The sequence below is a fragment of the Desarmillaria tabescens genome, assembly GCF_030435595.1.
Source record: "Desarmillaria tabescens strain CCBAS 213 chromosome Unknown EV420scaffold_70, whole genome shotgun sequence".
In the NCBI taxonomy this organism is placed as follows: domain Eukaryota; kingdom Fungi; phylum Basidiomycota; class Agaricomycetes; order Agaricales; family Physalacriaceae; genus Desarmillaria; species Desarmillaria tabescens.
In genome coordinates, this window is record NW_026848369.1 from 52,775 (window position 1) to 74,855 (window position 22,081).

A 22,081-nucleotide genomic window follows, 5' to 3' on the forward strand; every position below is an offset into this window, starting at 1 on the left:
CCGGCCTTTTCTACCAGTTCTCTTCATGAAACCACCGGCCTGAGTCCAGACGACTTGACAACTCCATCAAACGTACAGTGATCTCTTTCAGTCCTTTAATAACAACGTCGATGTTAATGTACACTTCCCTCCCTGCATTGTAATCTCTCTCGTTGGTCTTCCCGCCATCCTGTTCCAGTCAGAACTCAAGGAATAATTGTCCTCGTATTGTGGTCGCTCATTTTCAGAGGCGGATGTTCCTCCGATGGTATAGTGTATCTTGTTCCCAATGAGCATAGACCTGTTTTGCTGAGGGTACGGTACGTTTCCTACAGCAACCGATATATGGCATGTCATTCATCATTCACAGAAATTCGCACACTAACAACACCAAGGCCTTCAATCCTACCTGCATGAGTAAACCCCTCAGACACAGTTCTGTACGCTTCCATCCCTGCTTTGTAATACTTCTCACACGTACTTGGCTACTAGTTTCGCGAGATGGGGTCGACACGAGGACTTGTTTCTTCCTCCCCATATGCCACACGAACACAAGATTAACTACTCCGAGCGAACGTTTTCCACGGCGATGTCAGGGAGGAGAGACATAATACGGCCGATGGAGGGAGATGAGGATATGGCGCCGAGGGTGTTGGGGAAGGTGATTTGGGAGATGCTATGTGAGGAATACGAGGAGGAGGATGGGTAGGATTCTTTCCTGTCAGAATGATATCGTTCGTAAAGCTAAAGCTCGACGAGTTTCGCAAGTTGTTTAGCGAACATGAGAGGTTAATAATTAATAGTGGAGCTGCATTCATATTCTACGATGCAATATTCTATTCTAAGAGGAATAAGTATAAGTAAGAAGGAAATCTAAAGTCTGAACGAGAGAGGGATAACTATACGCGATAAAACACCCCAAACTAATAGGCCGGCACTGCACTCACCTCAACCCCCTTCTCTCCCCAAATTCCCACTCTCACTATCAGTATCACCTCCTCTCTCAAACCCAACATAATCATACGCAAACTCTCCCATGTCATGATCATCTAGCCCGCTCACCTCCGCCTCCTCGGATCCACGTAACCGACACCCCGGGATCCAATGCATAACCCACAATATGATCGTAGTCATCACAAACGTATACGCCACACCCGTAACACTATCCGCAAGCTGGTATCCCAACTGGACGTAGTGGTGATCCATCCACCCCCCAGGTATCACGGCGATCCCATCGAAGGAGGCTATGGAGGCCTGTGCGAAGAGCCCAGTGAGGATATTCCCGAGTACGCCTCCGATCCCATGGGACGCCCAGATGTCGAGGGTGTCGTCGTACCCGAATGTGTGCTTGAGTTGGGTGGCAAAGTTGCAACATGTACCGGCGAGGACGCCGAAGAGAACCGCAGCGGCTAGGTGGGTGTGAGTGAGTGGGAGGGAGGGAAAGGGATGACTCACGCGCTCCGACGAACCCACATGCGGGTGTGATGGCGACTAGACCTGCAATAGCGCCAGAGCAGAACCCGATGGCGGACCATTTTCGCTCGAGGCGGTAGTCCCAGAGCATCCATGTCAGCCCGCCTACACTAGCAGCCAAGTTCGTCACAATGCATGCATGCGCAGCTCGGAGGTTCGCACTGAGAGCACTCCCGCCATTGAACCCGAACCATCCAAACCACAGAAACACGACTAGAAAAACATGATCAGACTCCGCAGCCGAAACCAAACAAGAACTCACCTCCAAGAATAACGTACGTAGTATTATGCGGCTTATACATAACCCCTTCCGTCCCCCACCCCTTCCTCTTCCCAAGATACACACTAATCGCCAGTGCCGCTGTCCCCGAGGAGATATGCACCGGCGTCCCACCCGCAAAATCCAGACCTCCCAACACGAAGGACCACCCATTCGCCGACCACGTCCAGCACGCAATGGGGTCGTACACCAGTGTCGACCATAGGAAGACGAATACGGGTACGGGGGCGAGCCTCCCGCGTTCGGCGAGAGCGCCGAGTGCGATCATGGGTGTGGCGGCGGCGAACATGAGTTGGTAGAGGCAGAAGACGAGGGCGGGGAGGCGGGTAGAGCCCATTGAAGGGGCGTCTCGCACGCCTTTCAGGCCGAAGTATTCTGCATGGAGGGAGGGGGTGAGAGGGAATGGAAGGAGGGTGTTGGGGACTTACTGAGGTCTCCGATGAATGCGCTCCCTGTTTCGCTAAAGGCGAGGGAGTAGCCCCAGAAGAACCACTAGCTGGAGGGGTCAGTGAGATATGGGACTAAGATATCGCGACGGACCTGAAAGGACACGACGGCAAGACAGACGAGACTCAAGTATATCTGACTGAGCGCGTTCTTCCGCCTGAGTAGACCAGAATACATGTATCCCAGCCCGGGGATCATAAGCCACACAAGCGCAGTGCAGGTGAGCGTCCATGCGATATCACCATTGTTGTACAGCGGATACGACTCCGTCTGTGTCTGTTGCGGTTATAGTTCCTGCTGTGCATCCGCATTAGCTTGGAGAAGAGGAGAGGAGAGAGGAAGACGAACACGCATCGTAGGTGATGTTCACCATCGCAGAAAGGTAAAAGAACTGAAAACTGAGGGTAGGAATTGCTGTCAGAGAGAGAGAGATAAAAATGGCTTCTTTGATCGATGAAGAAGCCTTCTTCTTTATCATAGGTGAAGGGCTTGGCGTACCCCTGGCGAGACGCGAATCATATGGAACACGTTGAAGATAAGGGGAGTTCGAATCGAACATGAGGATCTCTCTCGTCAAGTGTCAAGCGAATTTCGTTACAACGTAGCACAACAAGAAACGGCAGGTTTCTTCAGCGACAAGAACGAACAGGACATTAGGCTGCAATGCTGTCGAAGAGAGTGTGATAGATAAGGTTGCCGTCATCATTGCCATCCGCCGGAGATAAATCAAATGATCGACAGCCAGCCGCGGCGGACGTGGCTGATAAGGCAATACACGAAGATGATAGGGCTCAAAAACAAACAGATAACCGGTGAGTTATTCGATTGAATCGATATCCGTAGACCTGTAACCGATCGTCTTGAATGGGAGGCAAGCTCACGATCAAGACGACCTGTAAATCTGAGCTCAAATTTGGCTGATACATTTTCGCTTATTTCACACCTTCCTAAATAGAATTTGATACCTAATTGGGAACGGCTGAGAACCGCGTCGCGTTTACGTCAATACTTTATTCGCCCACAACAGAGGCATTTATTCATCCAACGAGGACACCAATTCATAAAAATATGTCTTCCAAACCAGCTCCAGCTTTCAGCGCTCGCTACCTAACTCATCTACTCTGTATTCTCTCTACCTAATCACACTCGGCAATGCAAACAAATATTTTCTCCGGCTAATTGTGTTCCTGCAACGTCGCTAACATGCGCGAGCTCAGAAAAAAAAGAATGTCCCTGAGATGCCACCGAGTCCAGTCTCATCAACATGGATCGCACGTCACGCACATGAATAAGTAATATTACAGGGCCCAGCCCAGTCTTATCTGAAAGTCACAAGGGAATTGTCATCTACGAAAAGGATAATAGCGAACAAGAAGGATGTAAGCATGGATTTAACGAGGTACCGGTAGAGTATCGAAGGTGATAACCGCAAGGAATGAATCAAATGAGAGCAGGCAGAAGGTAGCGCTGTTCCAGACATCCGAGAGCGGCGAGCATTTCAGTCTACAGTTGCAAAAATACAGCCATAGACGAAAATCAGAGAAGGCGTGAGGATTTTGTACAGTCATGGTAGCCAGGCGCGAAGAAAGCGTGTCACGATGATGAGCCACGCAGCACAGCCGTTCCAAATTAGGTATCAAATTCTATTTAGGAAGGTGTGAGATAAGCGAAAATGTATCAGCCAAATTTGAGCTCAGATTTACAGGTCGTCTTGATCGTGAGCTTCAAGACGATCGGTTACAGGTCTACGATATCCGACTTCTCGGCGTGCCCTGAAGTGTAAATGACGAAACAAGCCGTGTACCGGGGATTTAGCAGTGCGAGTTGTCTGTACCATCTCGTCGAGAGACGAAATGGCATACGAGAAGAGGCGTATGCTCGAAGTATTTCAGTGACAGAGGAGTATTCGCCTCTGAAAATGAGACACCGTAATGAGAGGACATTATGCTTTGAGTTCTAATGGCGAACCGTTGAAGAGGACGAGGACGGGCAGACCAATGAGAGAGACAAAAATAACGAGGCGAAGAAAAAAAAAGCACACGGGGAATCCCGGAATCGGGGATTCGGCCCGGAGAAGTTGACGCGTGCTATTTTGGTTCGTCCAATCTTCATCGCCACACTCTCAATCACGCATCTGGCGCTAAAAACTCCGTCAGGATAAAGCCGGAATTTCTGTAAGATCCAGCCTGTGATGTCCCCTGAGCTGGAGCGTGTACACATCGCCTCGGTATCGCAAAGCGATCTCGCCATTGTCAGAGACAACTAGCAGGAACGTAGCTTGTCAGCCTTCTCTCTCTTTGCCAGATGATTACTTTCCTCTGTGAACCTTCCTGGATATCGGATTTATGGATCGGCCTCTACGCACTAATTCTCTCACCTGCCATTCCCTATCGATGTGTTTGTGTCGCTCCCCAGTCCATTCTTTGTCCAAATCTCCGGTGTCGACTTTCTGCCCTCATCTCTTCGTGCCAGTCCTTGCACGTTGCACACGGGCCGCCCACCAGTCAAAGCTTGTGCCGTTACAGGAAGCGCATGTGAGCGGAAATGATGGAATGCCGCAGTCTCAGTTTTCCTCCCCATAAATCGCACCCGACCCTTTTTCTTCTTGGATCGGGCTGCTTCTCCAAGTATGTCTTCAGCATCTACCTTTATTACACAGTAACGTTGAACGTACCCTATGAAATTTCTTTGGGTTAGGTGCGATACCTACCACCAGTTCGCGTCCGATTGCACTTGGAAAGAAAAAGAAGGTTCGTTTTTTCAGTCGTTATAAAGGTGTTTATCCCTCCACTTTCGGGAACGTGGACTTTTTTACGCAAGTGTTCGATGTCAGAGAGGAAATCGGTACGGAAACTAACTCTATGACCAGGGTGAGATCATCCATTCGTCTCATGAGGTCTTTTCATTGAACAAGACTATATGTCTGGATTTTGCATACATTCTTCGGTCTCTGCATACAATCCAATTTCAACACAAGGACGTCTCTTATCCAGTCGAACGAGCACCGGAAGACGTCGGCCAAACAATCCTTGGAGAGAAGTTCAGTGTATGATGTGACTTCTACATTGTCAATAATATTTACGCTTTTCAAGGAATAGAGCCAGAGAGGCCTGGTGAACATCACGAACGCATCCTTTTACTTGAATGTGCCTTCACTCTCTCATTCTTTCCCCCAAATCACCAGTTCCTATTTGATTGAAATCCGCTCTTATGCGAGAAAGCACAAAAAAATCCTGCCCATCCTCGTCGTAGTCCTCACCCCCGCTGATGTCCTCTCGAATCTCCTTTACTAGCATAGTCAACCACCAGCCGCCAGTGCCATTGCATCCTCCTCGTCCTTCCCCAGAGTCGTACCCGTAGATATTCCTCTCTAATTATAGAAGATGTTCGCTGGGAGAGAGCTGTGGAGGTGTCCCTGTATCGAATTCGGTGTCACGTTTGTGTGGTGGCAGCATATGGGTAGGAAGGAGTGGGGCCGTCGTCGTGCCTCACGGAAGAAGATGACGTGGTAGTCGTCCTGGTAATAGATGAATAGGAAAATTAGGAGTTGCGGGGCAGGGAGGGAGGTGCGCATTAATATCGACGCTGGACGCGTTGTTATTAAAGAACAGGGACGAGGTCTGTGCATCGGAATGACATTTGAAAGGTTTTCCCCTAAGTCTTCTGGGCTGAGGAGACCTGGTAGGGAAGGCCTTGGTGGGTATACTGATTCAGTCGAAGAACACTATTCGGCATAGAAATGATTCACCAAGTACGCGAAATATGGGGTACCATCCACATTATCCTCGATCGATTCTGGGGGTAGTGGTCCAGCGAAAAAACAACGCGTGTTTCGATCGAATATGGGACATCAGACTCGGAGATGAATTCACATCGGCCTCGTACAGGTCGGCGTTGCTCTTGAATACTTTAGTATAAGTTCATGAAGGCTCCCGATAAACAGGTTCGATCACTGGATATGAATCTTTTACATGGATGATCGAGGTCATGATGAAACGTCGTAATAACGGTAATGAGGTGAGTCAGAAAGGTATTCCATCGAATAAAGGTATTGCGTTGAAGTTCAGAGGACACTGAGGATAGAATATGCGAGGGTCTTTCAAAGTGTTTCATGGAAAGGATATGGGCTTTGACCGAGGTTCCGAGAATGAAAGTTCGCAGGATCACATGCTCATTCAGTGGCTGATTCCGTGACGTTGACTTGTGTTACTTACTAATACCTTGATTCTTCCGATCTTCGTGTGATTACGCATCGACTTGGAGGCTATCGCTTGCAGGTTGGCGGTTGTTCACTGGCTGCCGATTTTCACTTAGAAAGAAGACTGTTTGTCTCCGGTCATTGAAACCTGAGTTATCCCATCGATAAGAGGAACGCGGACAGGCAGTCGTTACAGCAAGTACTCTACTGGCCTCGAGATGTGCGGAAGTATGAATGGATAACCAGGGTGAACTCCTCGATTCTTCCTCTCCAGACGTGTGCTGGATTTCTTGTCAGAAGGCTAATTAGCAGCGGTCGTTTGTTACGCTGACAGCCAGCGCACACGAAGTAGTCGTGCGCCATCCCTCCGTCCATTTATTTGTACTTGTAAGTCTTCGGTATTCTCATGATGCGAACGTGGATAACGTTAATTGTTCCGGAACAGATATCCTCGAGGTACAGTATCGTTTTAGCCTTTTCCCTTATCCTTTCAGTTTGTTCTCATGAGACTGGACTGTGATATTATCGGCAGCATGCATATCGGCCTTAACTCTAAATAACTTGCGGGTTTTCTTGACCATTTTTGTCCTCATTTATGAAATAACTCGCTCACGATCGCGCCAGGTTAACAACTGATATTCTATCGGTCACTGTATGAGTTCCGCGTATAAATGATTTCTAGGTTTTACTTGCCCTTTCGAAGATCTGATCATTTACCTGACACCCCTTCCGAGGATAGCGCTAAAATTAGTGCATCCTCCCGTTGAAGTCGCACTGAGGATTTCAAAGCTCCTAGAGGTGCGGAACTAACGTCTTTCATGATAAGAATTGCTAGTCGAGACATTGTTTAGGACGTCCTTGACTGGAAGCTCGTACAACTGAACGATTTATTCGTTCTTCAAGCGACCTCAGCCATGCCTTGGTAGAGAAGGCAAAAGTAGGGGTATTACTTAGTTTCACATCTCGAACATGGAGACTGATAATTATGGCACAGACGTCCGGTTTCCAACCGGCGTGTTCTTTGACACCTTGACTGGTTATGTATATAAATTTATTCTAGTCAAGGAACGCCTCTTTTTGAATCGATTGCCGAGGTCGGTCGCACAGGTACCCCGTTGTCACGATGACTTCATGCGATGGCATCCAAAGTATATTTAAGTGGGAGGAGTACAACCTCAATCGTCAGTCAAGTACACCCTCGACTTCATAATATGCTCACTTCTCTGATTACCCTCGCCCTCGCCCTCTCTGCGCTTGCCAGTCCTTACAAGAGAGACGCTGGTCTTAGTGTCTCCTTGTCTGGACCGGCCTCCAATATCACCAGTATTGACGATCTCAAGTTCACGGCGACCGTAGCCAACACTGGCTCAGAGTCGGTGAAGATCTTGAAGTATGGGACGATTTTGGACGACATTCTTCCAACCCAATCTTTCACTGTCACCAAGGATGGAGAAACCGTTGAGTTTACCGGGATCAAGGTAGATTGCCACAGTAAGACTTTTCCCGGACCCTGATTCATTTATTTCCTCCAGATTTCAGTCTCTTTGAAGGACACTAATGACTCCGCCTTTGCGGTCATTCCTCCTGGACAATCAGTTACTGCCAAACATGATTGTCAGTGATTGATTTTCTAACTGTCGATTTTTGCTAATCCTACATTCTCGCTTCACAGTATCAGCGCTGTTTGACTTTGCTTCAGCTGGTCCAGGAACATTCACCTTCACCCCTGTGACGTCCTTCTATATCACTAGCCCGGAAGCTAGGGTCACCGATGGGGCGAGCCTTGATGAGGTTTCAGTATCGTCTAGCTCTGTTGATGTCAAGATCTCTGGCGACTTGACCAAGCGGGATCTTTTTCCTGTCCTGAATACCCGGGCGGTTGATATCTGTACTAACAGTAGCAAGGCGCACATTATTGATGCAAGGTTGGTATATACGTGTTCCTCATTTCTGGCATTCACATCTCTAACATATGCTCCAGCTATACCGGGTCGAAAGCATTGGCTTCGGCGGCGTCCTCTTATATTGCAGCGAACGGTACTAATTCTCTCTATAATTCTTACTTCGGCACTTCGCCGACATCCACGGTTCGCGCGGTATTTGATAGAGTCGCAAACGAATCATCTAACACAAGGACGTATGCCATTTCCATCTATCTTCTTTTTCAACCTTTCAAATTCCTGCAGGATGGACTGCACGGATCCGATCTCTGCTTGTCAAACACAAGGTATCGCTGCCTATACTGCCCTCCCCATTGGCAATGTACGTGTTTCAACCATGGGCACGTAATTGACAGAATCTGATGGACCGTTTGTTGGTGCCAGATTTTCTTTTGCAATCTCTTTTTCACCTTGGCTTCTACTCCGCGTCTTTGTTCCGGTACAGTTGACGGCACCTATACTACTGACGGGCTTATGCTCCATGAGGTAGGAGCTATTCTGGATCTACATTGATCTACAAGTTGATGGTTCTGTTATCTAGCTCACTCATGCGACTTCCGCTACCATCGATGTCACCTATGGCTGTGCTAAAGACCGGGCACTTCTTCCTGTTGAACAAGCTGTCAATGCCGACAATTATAACGTATGTCATACGCATTTAATGTGCAATTCATGCTGAAATTATTCCTAGTGCTTCGCGAATGCAGTTTACAAGGCCACTATGTGCAGTTAGAAATAGTGTTGCTTACAGACATAGGATTTCGTCCAATTGATGTTCGAAATTTCGTTTAATGGTGTTCATATATGAGAGACCCGTTTATATCAATGCATGTTTGTGTTTTCCACTGACAGGTTACTTGAGTATATCTTGGTTAACAGAAGGCTGAACCATCACTCTGGTAACAGGCAAGCATTGCCCTTGGATTTGGCATTACCCAAATTCAAGAACGGTTTTCATCGGAGAATGCCCTTGCTCCGACCGCGATCTGAGATTATTGACACTTCTGTCTTGTTTGCACAGTTGGATGAAACTGGTCTCATGATTATCCGAATAGAAGGGCCAATACAGCATGTAGCCAACCACGTAGCATCCGTGAGAGTTGACGAAGAGTAGCATGGCAACATGCGATTTCTCTCCGTCCACGGCACTAGTCAAGCACCTCGTTCTTGAGACTTGATACACATGTACCCCGTCTCTCAGGCTGTTAGGCAAGGCTCGTAACGGCGGCCCGTCAGAGACGCATATATACTCGTCCTTTCCTCTTTCCTCATCATAGAAATCCGGATCCTCTCCGAGGTCAGTTGGAGCCACTGTCTTACTGACACAAATTATCCTCGTGTAGCGACGTGACTATGGATCTGAACCATGACCGCCACCGCCAGCAGTCTCTCTGCCCTGCCATGAATGGGCACGGGTACAGTACCCGCGTCGACTTATCCGTATCATAGTCACAATAACGCCCCCAGAACTCCGTTCCACCCCCCTTACCAGGGAGTTTATACGCACCCGCTGTGGCAGAACCACCGTTCAAGTTCTGCGTATCCAGTACACGCTTCCCACCCACAGCATCGTTCTCTCTCGAATGCGAATGGCGGTAACATTCAAGCTGCCCACCGCTCATCCACCACCCATCCATCTCGGAACGAGCCCAACAATGCTCTGGTTCCTTATAATCCCATCGTCGCAGCAAGAAATCGTGCTGGGTCCGAAGTGAGGAAAACTTCTTGCCTTGCCCATAACCAAACTCATAGCCAGTCCGTTCCTCACACTGTCCCACCACAACTTTCTTCTTCGAACGTTACTAGGCCTAACCAGCAAACCTGTCGCCGCAGGAATCGCGCGTCTTCCAGGGCGAGCTCCTTTTCTTCGTCTAGCTCTGACTCGTCTACCCGAGCCCGTACGCGGCCTTCCACAGATGTTGTTCACATCCCTGTAGGTGATGTGAACGTGTACCTCTTCTACCACCACCGGCATTAGATACGATGATTATGCTTGACATGACCGAATGATACGTACCTTTCTATGCATGAACTATATACTTAACAGTGCATGAATTCCGCTTCCCTACCCACGTCACCATGTTCCTTCCCGCATTCCTGGTTTTTCTCTTCACTCAATAAGACCGAAGCCTCTAAATCTTCAAGGCTGGGGACCGCAAACGCAGAACAGCCCTAAAAGTCTAATCATATTGAAGTTCCCTGACAGCTTCTGTGTCAAAATTTCAGCGAGGTTATAGATACGGAAGTACAGAGTGAACAGAAAATATGTAGCTGGTCCTACCAGCCTAGCTTCCGCCACATAGCACGATACTCTGGGAACCTCGAACAAAACAACCTCACCCGACGCTCGGTCCCATCCCGGAATTCCTGATCAAACCGTTCCATTGCAAACCGTTTCCAATACGTCGAGTTTTTCTTTTCCTGCATGCTCATTCCCTCCACGATGATCCTCAACAGTGAGCCTATATCTCCCACATCCGCATCATGCTTGTTCCGAAGTCGCTGCTCCGTCGACTCCATGTTATCCTTCCATCCCTTCAGTTTATGCAATAGCAGAATTGACATGGGAACGACCGGGAATCCCTGTTTATCGACGATAGCCTCGGAAAATATCATCGGGAGTTGTAACACTCCCGGTTTGAGGATGTCGACTTTGGTTTTCTCCACTTTCCCATCCACGTTGTGGTCGTGGTACCAAAAGACCTTCCAGGTAGCTCCGGGTGTTTTAGTGTCCGTGAGGTAAAAACGATCCGGATTCTTAGTGACGAAGAATTCCTTCAACAACTCTGGTTTGCAGGTATGTGATGACATCAAAATGTCGAGGTCCTATATACGCCATTGTCAAGATCCGCAATCAAGAGAGACAAGTACTCACATTCGGTAAACGGTCATTTCTGTAGAGATAGCACGCTGTACTTCCCAAGATCGCAAATGTGCATCCCTCCTTTGTAAAGATACGAGTGACTTCTCTCGCGGCACAGAATACGACAGCCCGAGGACCTCGAGTTGGAGTCACTGGAGTCGCAAGTGCAGTACTAGACTGGGATCTGGTGTCTTGTCCATCGCCTGGCCAATCGGCAATTATAGCCAAACCTGAGAAAGCTTGGTGTCCGTCCATAAGAGTGGCTGTTTTGAAGAGGCCAAGTGATGGTGAGTGTGACTGTTAGAAGGAAAGGAAAGCAGACCCCGAGCCCACTTCGGCACCGCGCTGATCTTTGAATTTCAAATGGTGATGTATGTATTCTTTGGCTTTTCTGGGTACGGCTTACTTCAAGAATCCATTAGGATTAATTCATTCGGCATAGGCGGGAATGGATATGTACATCCCTATTCCCCAACACCAGTTCGCAAGATAACACAACGTACCGGTACAAGTATTCCTCCTCTCTAAGAGGCGACTAAGTATTAGATACAACAAGCGAACCTGCGTATCCTGTAAGTAACAATGCATGACTTCCTTTTCCTTGCCCTCAACGCCGAACAGGACCAAATATTCTGGTATGTGGGGTACGTGGGGTGAAGTATCCGACGGTAATGTCGTATTCCCAGGTTACTTCAGCTTCCAGACGTAACCAATAGATGCTCGAAGAATCTGAGTCTGTGCACCCCCACTCATTGCCCGTGGCGCGTCACTGCAAACTCAACCTTCTGGAATAGCGAGCCCGAAAAACAGTCTCGTGTAGTTGACGGGTATTCTTCATTCACATCGGCAGTAGCGGGAGAGAAACGAAGCCGTCTTTCGCTCTCGGAAAAAGGTAGCGGTCAATGGATGCGGACTACATATCACAAAGAAGAGGAATGAAAAGCCGGCCATTGACGGAGTATAATCTCAAGTTCTGACAATTGCGTCGGTCCACGAATCAGCATCGATATTTCATTTCATTTCCAAAGAATTGTATCGATTACAGGTACAGTCAAATAAACGACTGAACCGCAAAAGTGCAGCCTCAATGTACCGGTTCGATACTAGATCTAATAACCTCGTATTAGCAAGATAGACGACAAATAAGCAGGCTTATCACCTTACAGACCACAGGCATTCTGCAGGTCAGACTGGCCCTTGGAGGGGCTGCCATCTAGCGTTTAGCAATCGTAGTGATTCGTAGTCTGGACGGAAGCGTGACCCTGACGTATGAATGTAAGCACATAGTTACACCCCGACCGAGAAAGGATAAGAAGGAAAGAGAATCAGAGATCTTGGTGGAAAAATAGTCTCATCGGGTAACTATGTTCACCCTCCGAAGTAGCAAATATAGAAGACATAACATCATGCGAGAAGAACAACAAAACGAAGCATTGCGCACTTACCTCAAAAAGAAGTTATCAGGTCAGCTGCGAAGAACCTGGGAGTCGCGAACCAACAAAGATGGGAGCCCAGAGCGATCTGTGAAATCGCTAGAATAACCTCGTCAGAAAAATCTGAAAATGTCGAAAAGACGCCAGGGTAATAATCTCAGGAGGATATATTACGGACGCAACAATTTCGCGCATCCAGCCCAACGGGGTCGTCAAAATGCAAGGGGAATGTGCGATTCATCAGAAGAGGGTGTGTGGAGGGGGAGACTTACATCGTAGTTGGGGGGGGGGACGTGCCGGGTAAAAGTGATATGCCGTGAAACTTGGAGCTTGGACAACAGGCATCGAAAGGCGATGTTCAAGAGTCAGTCCACGCCCAAGCTCAAACTAACTGAACGTAGAGTCAACCTGGTGTAGCTTTCGAAAAGAAATTATAGGGCGCACCTTGGTGCCATTTCATAGCATATCCATGTCCCGGTGTTTCTCAGCAACGGTGAGACTTGACGCGAAACACGACGGAAAAGTAGGTTTGAGTTGGCAACAACCCAATTAGTGCGTGTCTTCAAGCATGGGGTCATCCTGGTCCTCCGAACAGGGATTGGCCGTTGCCTATTCATAGGGCGAGGTCAGAGGTATTGCGACGGGGCATATATGCTGAGGAAGCAAGGCTCGATGAGGGCAACGCTTTCGGGATCGGTAATTACAGGCACTCACAGTATATGAAGTCACAACGTTTCACGTTCACCAGCATCCATCCCAGAGTCGCTCCGAGCTGAGGACATTCTGGCTATACATGAACATCAGACCACCTTTGGTCAGCGAAAAACAACGTCGCGCATACCAGCCGAGTCTTGGTCAAAGAGTTATACCCAGCACACCACACGTAGAGGCCAGTCCCGCATTCAAGCGGAGGTATCCGTTCGAGGAACGTCGGAGGAAGGAAGAAAGAGAAGGCGTTGAAATTGTCAAACAAGAGCAATCAATACCACACGTGACCAGCGCATGGCTTCGGGCCGTCCGACCCACGGTATGATATCTTCCAAGCGAGCTCTCACCTTATTTTCTACTAAAAGAAAGGTACGCAAATTTTTATATTGACCGAGGCCATCATAGCACACAAGTTATCAGTATATCGCAGACTGGGCCGGATTCTTGGCGTTTCATCATTCATGATGAGGATGGGTCCGCTGTTAGGACTCGACGGTGAGAAAGTAAGTGGTCTTCCCTGTCGATATCCTTGTGGTTCGCTTTGATTGATCATCAATCCCCCAGTAGGAACCCACACCAACCTAGCCAGGTATCAAGGTCCTGGGTCAGGCATGCACCTCCTTTGAGTTCAGTGAACGGAGATGTTCTCGGTTTAATCGGACACAGTGAGGAAGAGGTCAAAGTCCTAGATGGAGGCGTGTTCGCTTTCATCGGCCACAAGGAGAAACACGCGATTGAAGATTGTGGGTGCGCGTTTGTTAGTAACATACGCGCTCGCCATAATTCCCTTCCCAAGCGCTTTCCGCGCCATAAACCCATTCGTCCATTCAATCGTGTTCCGTTTTGATTGATCGAGATCATCGAAACAATCTAGCCAGTTCTTGCCAGCGTATACCTCGGTGAACGCAGGCAAGCTCGGTTTCACAGGCCACTGGGAGGAAGAAAATAGCTGATGTACTTAGGCTTAGAGACGAAACACAGAATTGATGATTGATCTTGATGTGAGAGGTGCGTGTGCGTGTGCGTGCGTGTTTGTCTCCGCGTCAGTTCTTCTCATATGTTATCTTATTCCCTTCCCAGGCGCTTCCGAGTCATAAAACCCATTCGTCCATTCGCCAAATCCAAACGGTGCTACCCATCTGTGCTTTCCTTGGGTTATTCCTGCCAACTTCACATTCCCGTAGCACCTTAAGTGTGTTTGAAGGTTTGTTGTGGGACATGACGATGAGGAGAGTGGCTGACATTGTCGCAAGGAAACCCATAAAAATGCACGTCATCTATTATGATACCCAATCTCTTGTAGTGTTGCCGTCGTATACCAATTAATTATATATCAGCCGCTCATGGCTTCCAGAAACTAAACATAATACGGATTGCTGTTGACTCCATACAAGAACGGTACTGGCGTTCGAGGAAGACCAACAAGAGTGGAAACCGGAACTACCGCATCGTCCACTGAGTCGTCTTTAGCTTTCTTAAGCTTTTGTGTCTAGGATCATTGTCTATGCTCTTGCGAGATGTGCCCATTTTATGAAGGAAAATTCTATACATCATCCAAGGTGGCCCTCGAGGAGTTAAAAAAAGCACAACGGTTAGGCACCGGCACGGAAAGCTTCGATAAGAAAGATATAATACGTATTATGTTTCGTTGTCCGAGCGTCTCCGCTCTTTCTGGTGTCGACATCGGCAGAGGCTGGTGGTGGGCATTACAGAGGAGGCTTTTTCAGGTCGCGGTTTGGACCGACTCCGAGGTCGGTTCAAGTTTGATATTCTCCACTAGGATTCATAAAATAAAGCTACATAAAGAGACTGAGTGGTGACATGTAATATCAGGTGGCCTCGATGACCGAGCGGCAAAACGGGCTCATCCAAAAACGGGAGGCATGTGACCGTGACTGGTCGTGACTCCGATCCTTTTTCCTTCTCAACGCTCATTCACCGCCCTCGACGCCATCCACGGTCTCGTTTTCAGACCCTCGGAATTAGCAGAATTATTCTATGTCACCTCGATCTTGCAAAATGCCATGGAGTACTCACTGAACCCACCCGAGTTGGTAGCACGGCCGCAGGCTGCGTCATTCACTGCTGAGAGTCGCTTTCTAGAGTTCTTTGATCTTTGTCCTCTATTCACTGTACGAAAAATCTTTTGAATACTGCAGCGCGTAACTCGTGATCTTTAGCTGGGTTCTGAAAGTTATTTCAATGCCTACTCATCGATTACGGTCCGGGCTTCATTGATCACTTGTTCATGAGCATCTCTATGAAACATCTCGGCTTACATTGCCTTGTTCTATGGCTGGAAAACTGGATTAATTGGCTATCTCCGCTGATACAGCTCAGCCATATGTGTCTTGATTTCCGCCGAGCCGATCGCTGAATCTATGATGCATAAAGTGTTCTAATTAACTACTGCGCGTTTCGATGACAAAGAGGGCCTTGTTAACGTCTGATGTCCACAGGATGCACGCATTGACAAAAATCTGCTTTTGTGAGTCATGTGCTCCCGTTGTGCTTCACAATCTGAAGTTACCGTGCGGTATTTTAATTGCTGTGACTCCTTTCCATCAATAAAGATTGTCAAATGATGACAAGGAGTCGGATTCATGTGGTCATTTCCCAGCTTCCCTTCTGTGGCAAGCTCGGTCCTGGTTCAGAGCGGCTTCGTGCATCTACCGGTCCGTTTCTGACAGAAGCTCTTTCTAATCTGACAGAATGCGCACTCAGAACCGAAATGTTGTAGGATTTACGTCTTTGATAAGGTGACTCACCTATTTTCCCAGGAACAAGGCAGCACGGTGGATGAACCTCTTCCACATTTATTACTACGCTGTAAACAGAGTACCACAGCATCGAATAATCTGGGGATCGATACCGATACTCTGATGCTGAATCAGCGGTGGACTAAACGCGAACCAAAGAAATTTCTCGCACTACAAAGGGGACACAAGCGCTGTAACATTCCAGGGTCCCCGCCTTCGCCGATACCCCGCCCGGTGATTGCCACGATAATTCTTAGATGCTGGTCTTCCTGCGTAGGATATGTCTCGATCCTCTAGGCAGATACTTGCTGTACCGCCGATCTTGTCCTCCGACACGGAAGCTGACGGTGCGCTACTGAATCTCCGTTATACTTGGCAACCGTCGTCAATACTATGGCGACAGCATCTTTACTGTAATTTTTCTGTATACTCCATCATTCTTTGAACAGTATACTGGAGCCGGTAGCACCAGTTATATCAAGGTTAGTCGAAGAGCACGAGTATCTTTTTGTCATGTCCACTCGCTTACAGATTCTAATGTCAGCTGGTGCCTCCTCCCATCACCGTCTGTCAAGCTGTCATTGGCCAACAAGGTGTACACATAACAAGATGGATTGTCCGTATGTGAAGGAACCTGTGATTTCGGAAGAGGGTGATAACCACTCGTACCGCTGCATCCTGCGCAATGAGGTCTCGAGACTCCGGTACATAATCTCGCCATTCAGCTACTTTTTCGCGATTGTGACGTCGTGTTCCCTCTTGCAGGTTCGCTCTCTTTGACTCGTCCGTATTTCATGAATCGTGTGTTTTCCATAGTTCATCTCCGAATTGAGGAAGGTCGCCGCACTTTGTCTTCGACCCCATTGGGTTACCGATTTAGACGGCGCCTATTAAATATTCTCCCATAATACTCCCTCAACCGTGGGCGCCACATCACTATCCCGGAAATAAATTTGTGAATCTAGGTCATGACCTACAGATGCCATAGACCTTTACCGTGTTCCTCACGGTACTAAAAAGCCACGCCTTCATTTGCTTGTTGGTTCGTCCTTATGTTCACTCGTCTGACATTTACGATCTTGTGCACAACGACCTGGATACCCGTAAACTTCCTATAGTTCGCCACTGGACCTGTTTCATCTTATGCCTCGACTTCGAGGAGACCTCATCAAGAACTCTTCCATGCGGCTCATGTGCCAGTCTCTCAGTCCTTCCCGTACTAGGCTACGATTAAATTATTTTTCCTATCGTCCCCAAATGTCTGCCACTTTCTGGGCAGTCATAGTGACGCTTCAACCAGCGGAGGTACTATTTTTGTTTGGGGTTATTCCGGACTAATTATCTATGCCGGGTACGAGGGAACGAATCAAGCTACGCGTGTCTACCAGTATCCTAATAGAGGTTCATACTTCTAAACTCTAGCTGACTGGCCCATCAAATGGTAGGCGAAAACAGTTCTATCGACCTGCCTAAAGTGGTCTCTAAGGTTTGGGAAGATGGATACTACCAGTAATACGCGCATAGAGTATCTAGTATGAGGCAGGAATTTTCATTCCCGTCATACGTCCCATGCATGTACATGGTATATACGGCATGGATCCTATAGAATCCTCTATTGAACTAATTATTCCGATGTCCTCCTTCTGGGGGTCGAGATGCACCACAGCCCTTCGACAAATTTATGTCTAAGCGACGTGAGAAGAGCAACGAGGTCCATACAAGTTACGCTTTGTCGATTTGGCCGTTCTCGGTACCATCCACTATCCGGCCCTGCATTCCAGGTGGTTCTTACATGCCCGCACGATTGGACATACATCGGATGGGTTCTCTCATTCAAAGTTTTTAACTTTCTGCATCCGTGGACAATGCATACTTCATAAGATGCGAGGGTAACATCTGATGAGAGCATAGTCCGGATACTGAATAACGAACTCCGAGTGACAGAGGTCTCTGACCATAACAATTATGAGACTCTCGGATTTGACGTTAACAAAATTCTTCGCACCTCAAATCTTCATATCCGTGGAATAAATTGTGTACGACCGTGGCTCCCCAAATGTCCTTGGACAGATCCCGCTTCAGTTTGTTCTGAATCTCTCGAGTCTCAGGCTTCCCTTCGGAACCGTCATCTATGTATAAAATGGATGTATGAATTGTATACGCCACGTTAATTGCAAGAAGTATTGAACTATCTATACCTCATTCCCGTCGCGAGTGGCTGTGGAAGGATGTACCCTCTTCACAAATCGTTGGTTGTGGCTGACTCGGACCGGTTCTGGGTCTTTGTTCTGCGCATGCCGAGTTCAAAATCCCCAGATCATTTGGGGTCCGTTACATACATGATACACCCTTTCTCATAATCCAACTGAGACAACAATGGTTTGAAGGTACTTAAACCAGCGCATTGCGTAGACCCAGATATGCAGCTATCATTGCCCCATCATAATTCTACCTACCTACCTACCTATCGGATTTTCCTATGGACGCGTTTCCAGTATGTCCTCTTTGCGTTCTTCACGGTCTATTCTAGACACATTTTTCATTTTCACTGTTTAGAGTGGTTCACGCATCTTCTTCTACGGGTCGAAAGGACAACTCGTTAGAGGTGTCGTCGAGTCCACCAGCCGCACGAGCGACGTGAGCTCCGTTCTCTCGAGCATCTTTTTATTGGAATCTTATCTGCTATAGGGTACTGAAATGGTTCTCATCAAGTGCGATAATGGGAAGACCATCACTCTGCCGTTAGTAGCTCTCTTTCTCTTGAGTCTTGGGTTGCAACGACCTTCTAATGTCTCGTGACCATAGATCTGCAAGTGTTTATTACGGCTAGTTGCAGGAAGTGACGACAAGGAGACCAACTGGGGTCATGTCGTGTAAACATATAACCACAATCAAAAGTGCTGTTCTCTATTTTGTACTTATATACACGGACACCGATATCACCGCACTTAAGTGTCAGATTGCTCATTATGGAAGAAATTTCGGGAAAGGACTGGCTTACGGACGAGCATTTGTCGCGGTAACAGTGTACGAACTACATGAAAATATGAGACTGCCTGAGTTCAGTTTCAAATAGCCATCCATTTAATACACGCACCCAAGTGTTTCGGCCAGCATGGTTTCAGGTACCTTTAGAAGATATATAATTAGACTTCCCGGCTGGGATTTCTACGTCTCTGTGTTCGCGTTGCCGCCAAGCAGCTACAATTATCTGCCGATGGGGGTCCAATCAGATTGTGCGAGCAACGTCCCATGGAAAGGGTCTGATCCATGTCTGACTACAGCGCCACTCATACAGAGTTAGTTTGGATGATACAGCAGGATATCGACCCAAGTGTTCATCCATGAACATAACGCTCAAAGCGGCCTATCATCTAGCAAATGGTCAGTGAAAAAAAAAGCGATCATGCCTAGTATTAGCAGGTTGAGAAACGTGCCAGGTATAGTTACTCTGACAAGTGATATTCGCCATATTTTATTATGACAGAAGTAATTAATAGATCGAAAGAAGTGTGAGAGGTTCGAGACACAAGTTAAGCATCCAAAGGGATGCCACTTCGGTTCTCCGAGTCGACAAGAGAACTGTCAGAGAGGTAAATGGGGTAGATCCGAAAATCTGTAGGGTTTCCCAAACGAACCTGGCTACCAAATGAATTGTCGGTCCGGTGAAGATCAGCTTCTTGAGAATCCTGCGCGGGTTCCCAGGGGTAATGTGTGAGAGAGGGAGGTTCGGAAATAGCGGGATCAGGTGGACGAAGGCCTTAGACCGTGCCACAACGACCGCGTTGTTACCGGCGCCCAACAGCAATGCATGCTCAGGTGTCTCGACATCATTTAGGCAAAAGCGACACAAAGAGTACTAGTTACTAGATGGAAGTACCGAATTTGATTTGCGGCCCCGAACACGACCCATCAGTTATCACATGTGACTGACGCGTGTCCTAACTGACACGCGTGGCGCGACGCGTTCCCAACCACTTGATGCCAAGTTCCTCCATAGTTCCAGCATACTCTTGCAGCCACACGTACGTCCCTCGCTCACTTGGGAGGACCTATATGGCTGTATAAGGAAGAAAGAGCTCTGTGAATACTGATGACCAGTTCAGTAGTACTTAGTTGTGCTGGAAAGGCTAGGGGAAGCCCCTCAATTGCTTACCTTCAGTCTGCATCTGGTATTTACATTACGATTGAACCCCATAAAACGTGATAGTTCGAAAATCAGAGCATCTGGCCATGATGAGTTGCGATTATAAATTTGAGTTATCAAATCCCAACCTGCTCCTGTCAGCACAGAAAATGGAACACCCAGTCGAAGGCCAAGAAGGTCCATGAAGTATATAAAGTATATAGATGGATTATTAGAGACACGCGTATATTGGCCAGAGTCTGGCCCTGAAAGGCCGGGTCCATTTCAGTCTCATCTTGACGGGGGCTTAGACTTTGAGACCTGAGGGTCGAGCCGTAATCCATGAAAGCATATCAACAATCAGACATTAACTTTTATATTTTAAGACCTCGACTGTAGAATGATTCACACAGAGAACGACCATGTGTAGCTCAAGCGTACCTCCGTCTCCGATATCAGATGCATTTTCCCATTGTTCCCGTATGTGAGCACTCCCCAAATCAGAATATCCCAAGGATCATGAAGCTGTATATGATACAAGAAACGTAATTCAGGAGAGTATACTTATCAGATTGAATTGTTTTTTCAGGGAGAAAGTAAGTCCGCATGTTCTGCATACTGCGGGAAGTTTTGCGTAGGATTTACATGCAAGACGTCTACTCGCATTAAGTCGTGGGCTACCTATGAACTATGTCAGATATACCTTCGCTAAATCTAGGAGTCGAGTTTTTTCGACTATTGGTCTGGATAAAACTACATGGTGCACAGTAGCCAATATACGCAATCTCATGCCAAGAAGATACTTCATAGTCAATTTATTTGTATCCGTGAGAGCGAAAATTACAGTTCATTATTTTGTGTACATTATCCTTTCGCGTGACTCCTTTTGCGAGAGCATTCTCTCCTCAGCGCCTCTCAAATTAAAAACCACATAGTCTTCCTCATAGACTCGCCTCAGTCAAAATTCAATTTACATCTATCCAATATCTATTTATCTACAACAAATCAAGAATGTAAAAGTTACGGGAAAATGTGGATCTATTCTAATTATGGGAATGATATCTCTTCAAAGTGGACCGTTCCTGTCTCATGGAGTGTGTACTCACCTGTAGACTGACCCTGACAGTCCCTGCCATATTTCTCCTGAATGTTACATACTGCATGAGTACCCCATCTATCTCATAATAAAAGTAAAAATGGTTCATGGGCATTTAAGCATTCATGTTGCATAGAAAAACAATCAGTTAACATTACCCCACCAATACTTCATCTATGAATGTGCTACTTGGTCACTTGTGCATTATCTTGGTATCCTCCTTAACCATCTAGAGTTAAAACTGCGCCTTTCTTCATCATTTAGGTCAGCTTGCATGTCTTCTTTTATGACTCAAACAAACGCCTCCTGAAAGGCATCGTTGAGTCTACAAGTCGCATGACAGACATGAGGTACCTTGCTCTCGAATAACACATATTTTGACCAATAGTCTATATGGTATGCAAATGCCTCTCATAAAGCGTGATGATGGAGGAACCATAACCTTACCATAAGTGATTCAATGTTCGCTTTCTTAGTGAGAATTTCCCCGACCCTTAACACCATAGATCTGCGAGTGTGTTTTGTGGTTAGTCGCAGGATGTAATAAAGAGACCAACTTGCAGTATTTTGTGGATAGCCATGCCAAGGAAAGATGTATGATAATTCCATGCTCACAATCCTTGTTTACGCTCTGAGGCGAGTCTTGATCTACCATTGCCATTGTGACAACGAAGGCATGCATTAGGAGGTTGAACCTCGTATAAACCCATCCATACCACAGTACACTTTGAGATAAGAGCGCCAATACCCAGCTGCCAACGTCGATAAAATCAGGAGGC

At 47.3% G+C, this 22,081-nt stretch overlaps 6 protein-coding genes across 6 annotated transcripts; 3 read left to right on the forward strand and 3 right to left on the reverse strand.

Moving 5' to 3' along the window:
• Positions 1 to 436: 436 nt before the first annotated feature.
• On the reverse strand, positions 437 to 2,533 carry EV420DRAFT_1730078 (ammonium transporter AmtB-like domain-containing protein; the record flags this gene model as incomplete). The annotated part of the gene is made up of 6 exons (XM_060479901.1): positions 437 to 1,388; positions 1,435 to 1,665; positions 1,715 to 2,107; positions 2,161 to 2,224; positions 2,273 to 2,455; positions 2,528 to 2,533. The coding sequence occupies 6 exons, from the start codon at positions 2,531 to 2,533 to the stop codon at positions 928 to 930; spliced, it is 1,338 nt and encodes a 445-aa protein (XP_060323969.1). The 3' UTR covers positions 437 to 927.
• Positions 2,534 to 7,588: 5,055 nt separating this feature from the next.
• EV420DRAFT_1752502 (Metalloprotease) lies at positions 7,589 to 9,206 on the forward strand (the record flags this gene model as incomplete). The annotated part of the gene is made up of 8 exons (XM_060480406.1): positions 7,589 to 7,855; positions 7,910 to 7,991; positions 8,050 to 8,302; positions 8,359 to 8,514; positions 8,564 to 8,639; positions 8,702 to 8,803; positions 8,859 to 8,960; positions 9,009 to 9,206. 8 exons carry the CDS (start codon positions 7,589 to 7,591, stop codon positions 9,048 to 9,050), a joined length of 1,080 nt encoding a protein of 359 aa, XP_060323970.1. The 3' UTR covers positions 9,051 to 9,206.
• A 1,245-nt stretch (positions 9,207 to 10,451) lies between these two features.
• On the reverse strand, positions 10,452 to 11,497 carry EV420DRAFT_1315550 (uncharacterized protein). Its single transcript, XM_060468658.1, has 2 exons — positions 11,193 to 11,497; positions 10,452 to 11,143 (listed from the first exon to the last, which is right to left on the reverse strand). Exons 1-2 carry the CDS (start codon positions 11,433 to 11,435, stop codon positions 10,595 to 10,597), a joined length of 792 nt encoding a protein of 263 aa, XP_060323971.1. The 5' UTR covers positions 11,436 to 11,497; the 3' UTR covers positions 10,452 to 10,594.
• A 3,341-nt stretch (positions 11,498 to 14,838) lies between these two features.
• Positions 14,839 to 16,974, forward strand: EV420DRAFT_1752505 (uncharacterized protein; the record flags this gene model as incomplete). The annotated part of the gene is made up of 9 exons (XM_060480407.1): positions 14,839 to 15,072; positions 15,781 to 15,809; positions 15,895 to 15,996; positions 16,062 to 16,080; positions 16,102 to 16,314; positions 16,338 to 16,427; positions 16,530 to 16,562; positions 16,625 to 16,696; positions 16,897 to 16,974. The coding sequence occupies 9 exons, from the start codon at positions 14,839 to 14,841 to the stop codon at positions 16,972 to 16,974; spliced, it is 870 nt and encodes a 289-aa protein (XP_060323972.1).
• A 1,585-nt stretch (positions 16,975 to 18,559) lies between these two features.
• Positions 18,560 to 18,957, forward strand: EV420DRAFT_1650066 (uncharacterized protein; the record flags this gene model as incomplete). Its single annotated transcript, XM_060478400.1, has 4 exons — positions 18,560 to 18,574; positions 18,637 to 18,717; positions 18,769 to 18,825; positions 18,886 to 18,957. 4 exons carry the CDS (start codon positions 18,560 to 18,562, stop codon positions 18,955 to 18,957), a joined length of 225 nt encoding a protein of 74 aa, XP_060323973.1.
• A 656-nt stretch (positions 18,958 to 19,613) lies between these two features.
• On the reverse strand, positions 19,614 to 20,410 carry EV420DRAFT_1485635 (uncharacterized protein; the record flags this gene model as incomplete). Its single annotated transcript, XM_060470261.1, has 5 exons — positions 19,614 to 19,662; positions 19,719 to 19,903; positions 20,031 to 20,132; positions 20,237 to 20,307; positions 20,356 to 20,410. The coding sequence occupies 5 exons, from the start codon at positions 20,408 to 20,410 to the stop codon at positions 19,614 to 19,616; spliced, it is 462 nt and encodes a 153-aa protein (XP_060323974.1).
• Positions 20,411 to 22,081: the final 1,671 nt, after the last annotated feature.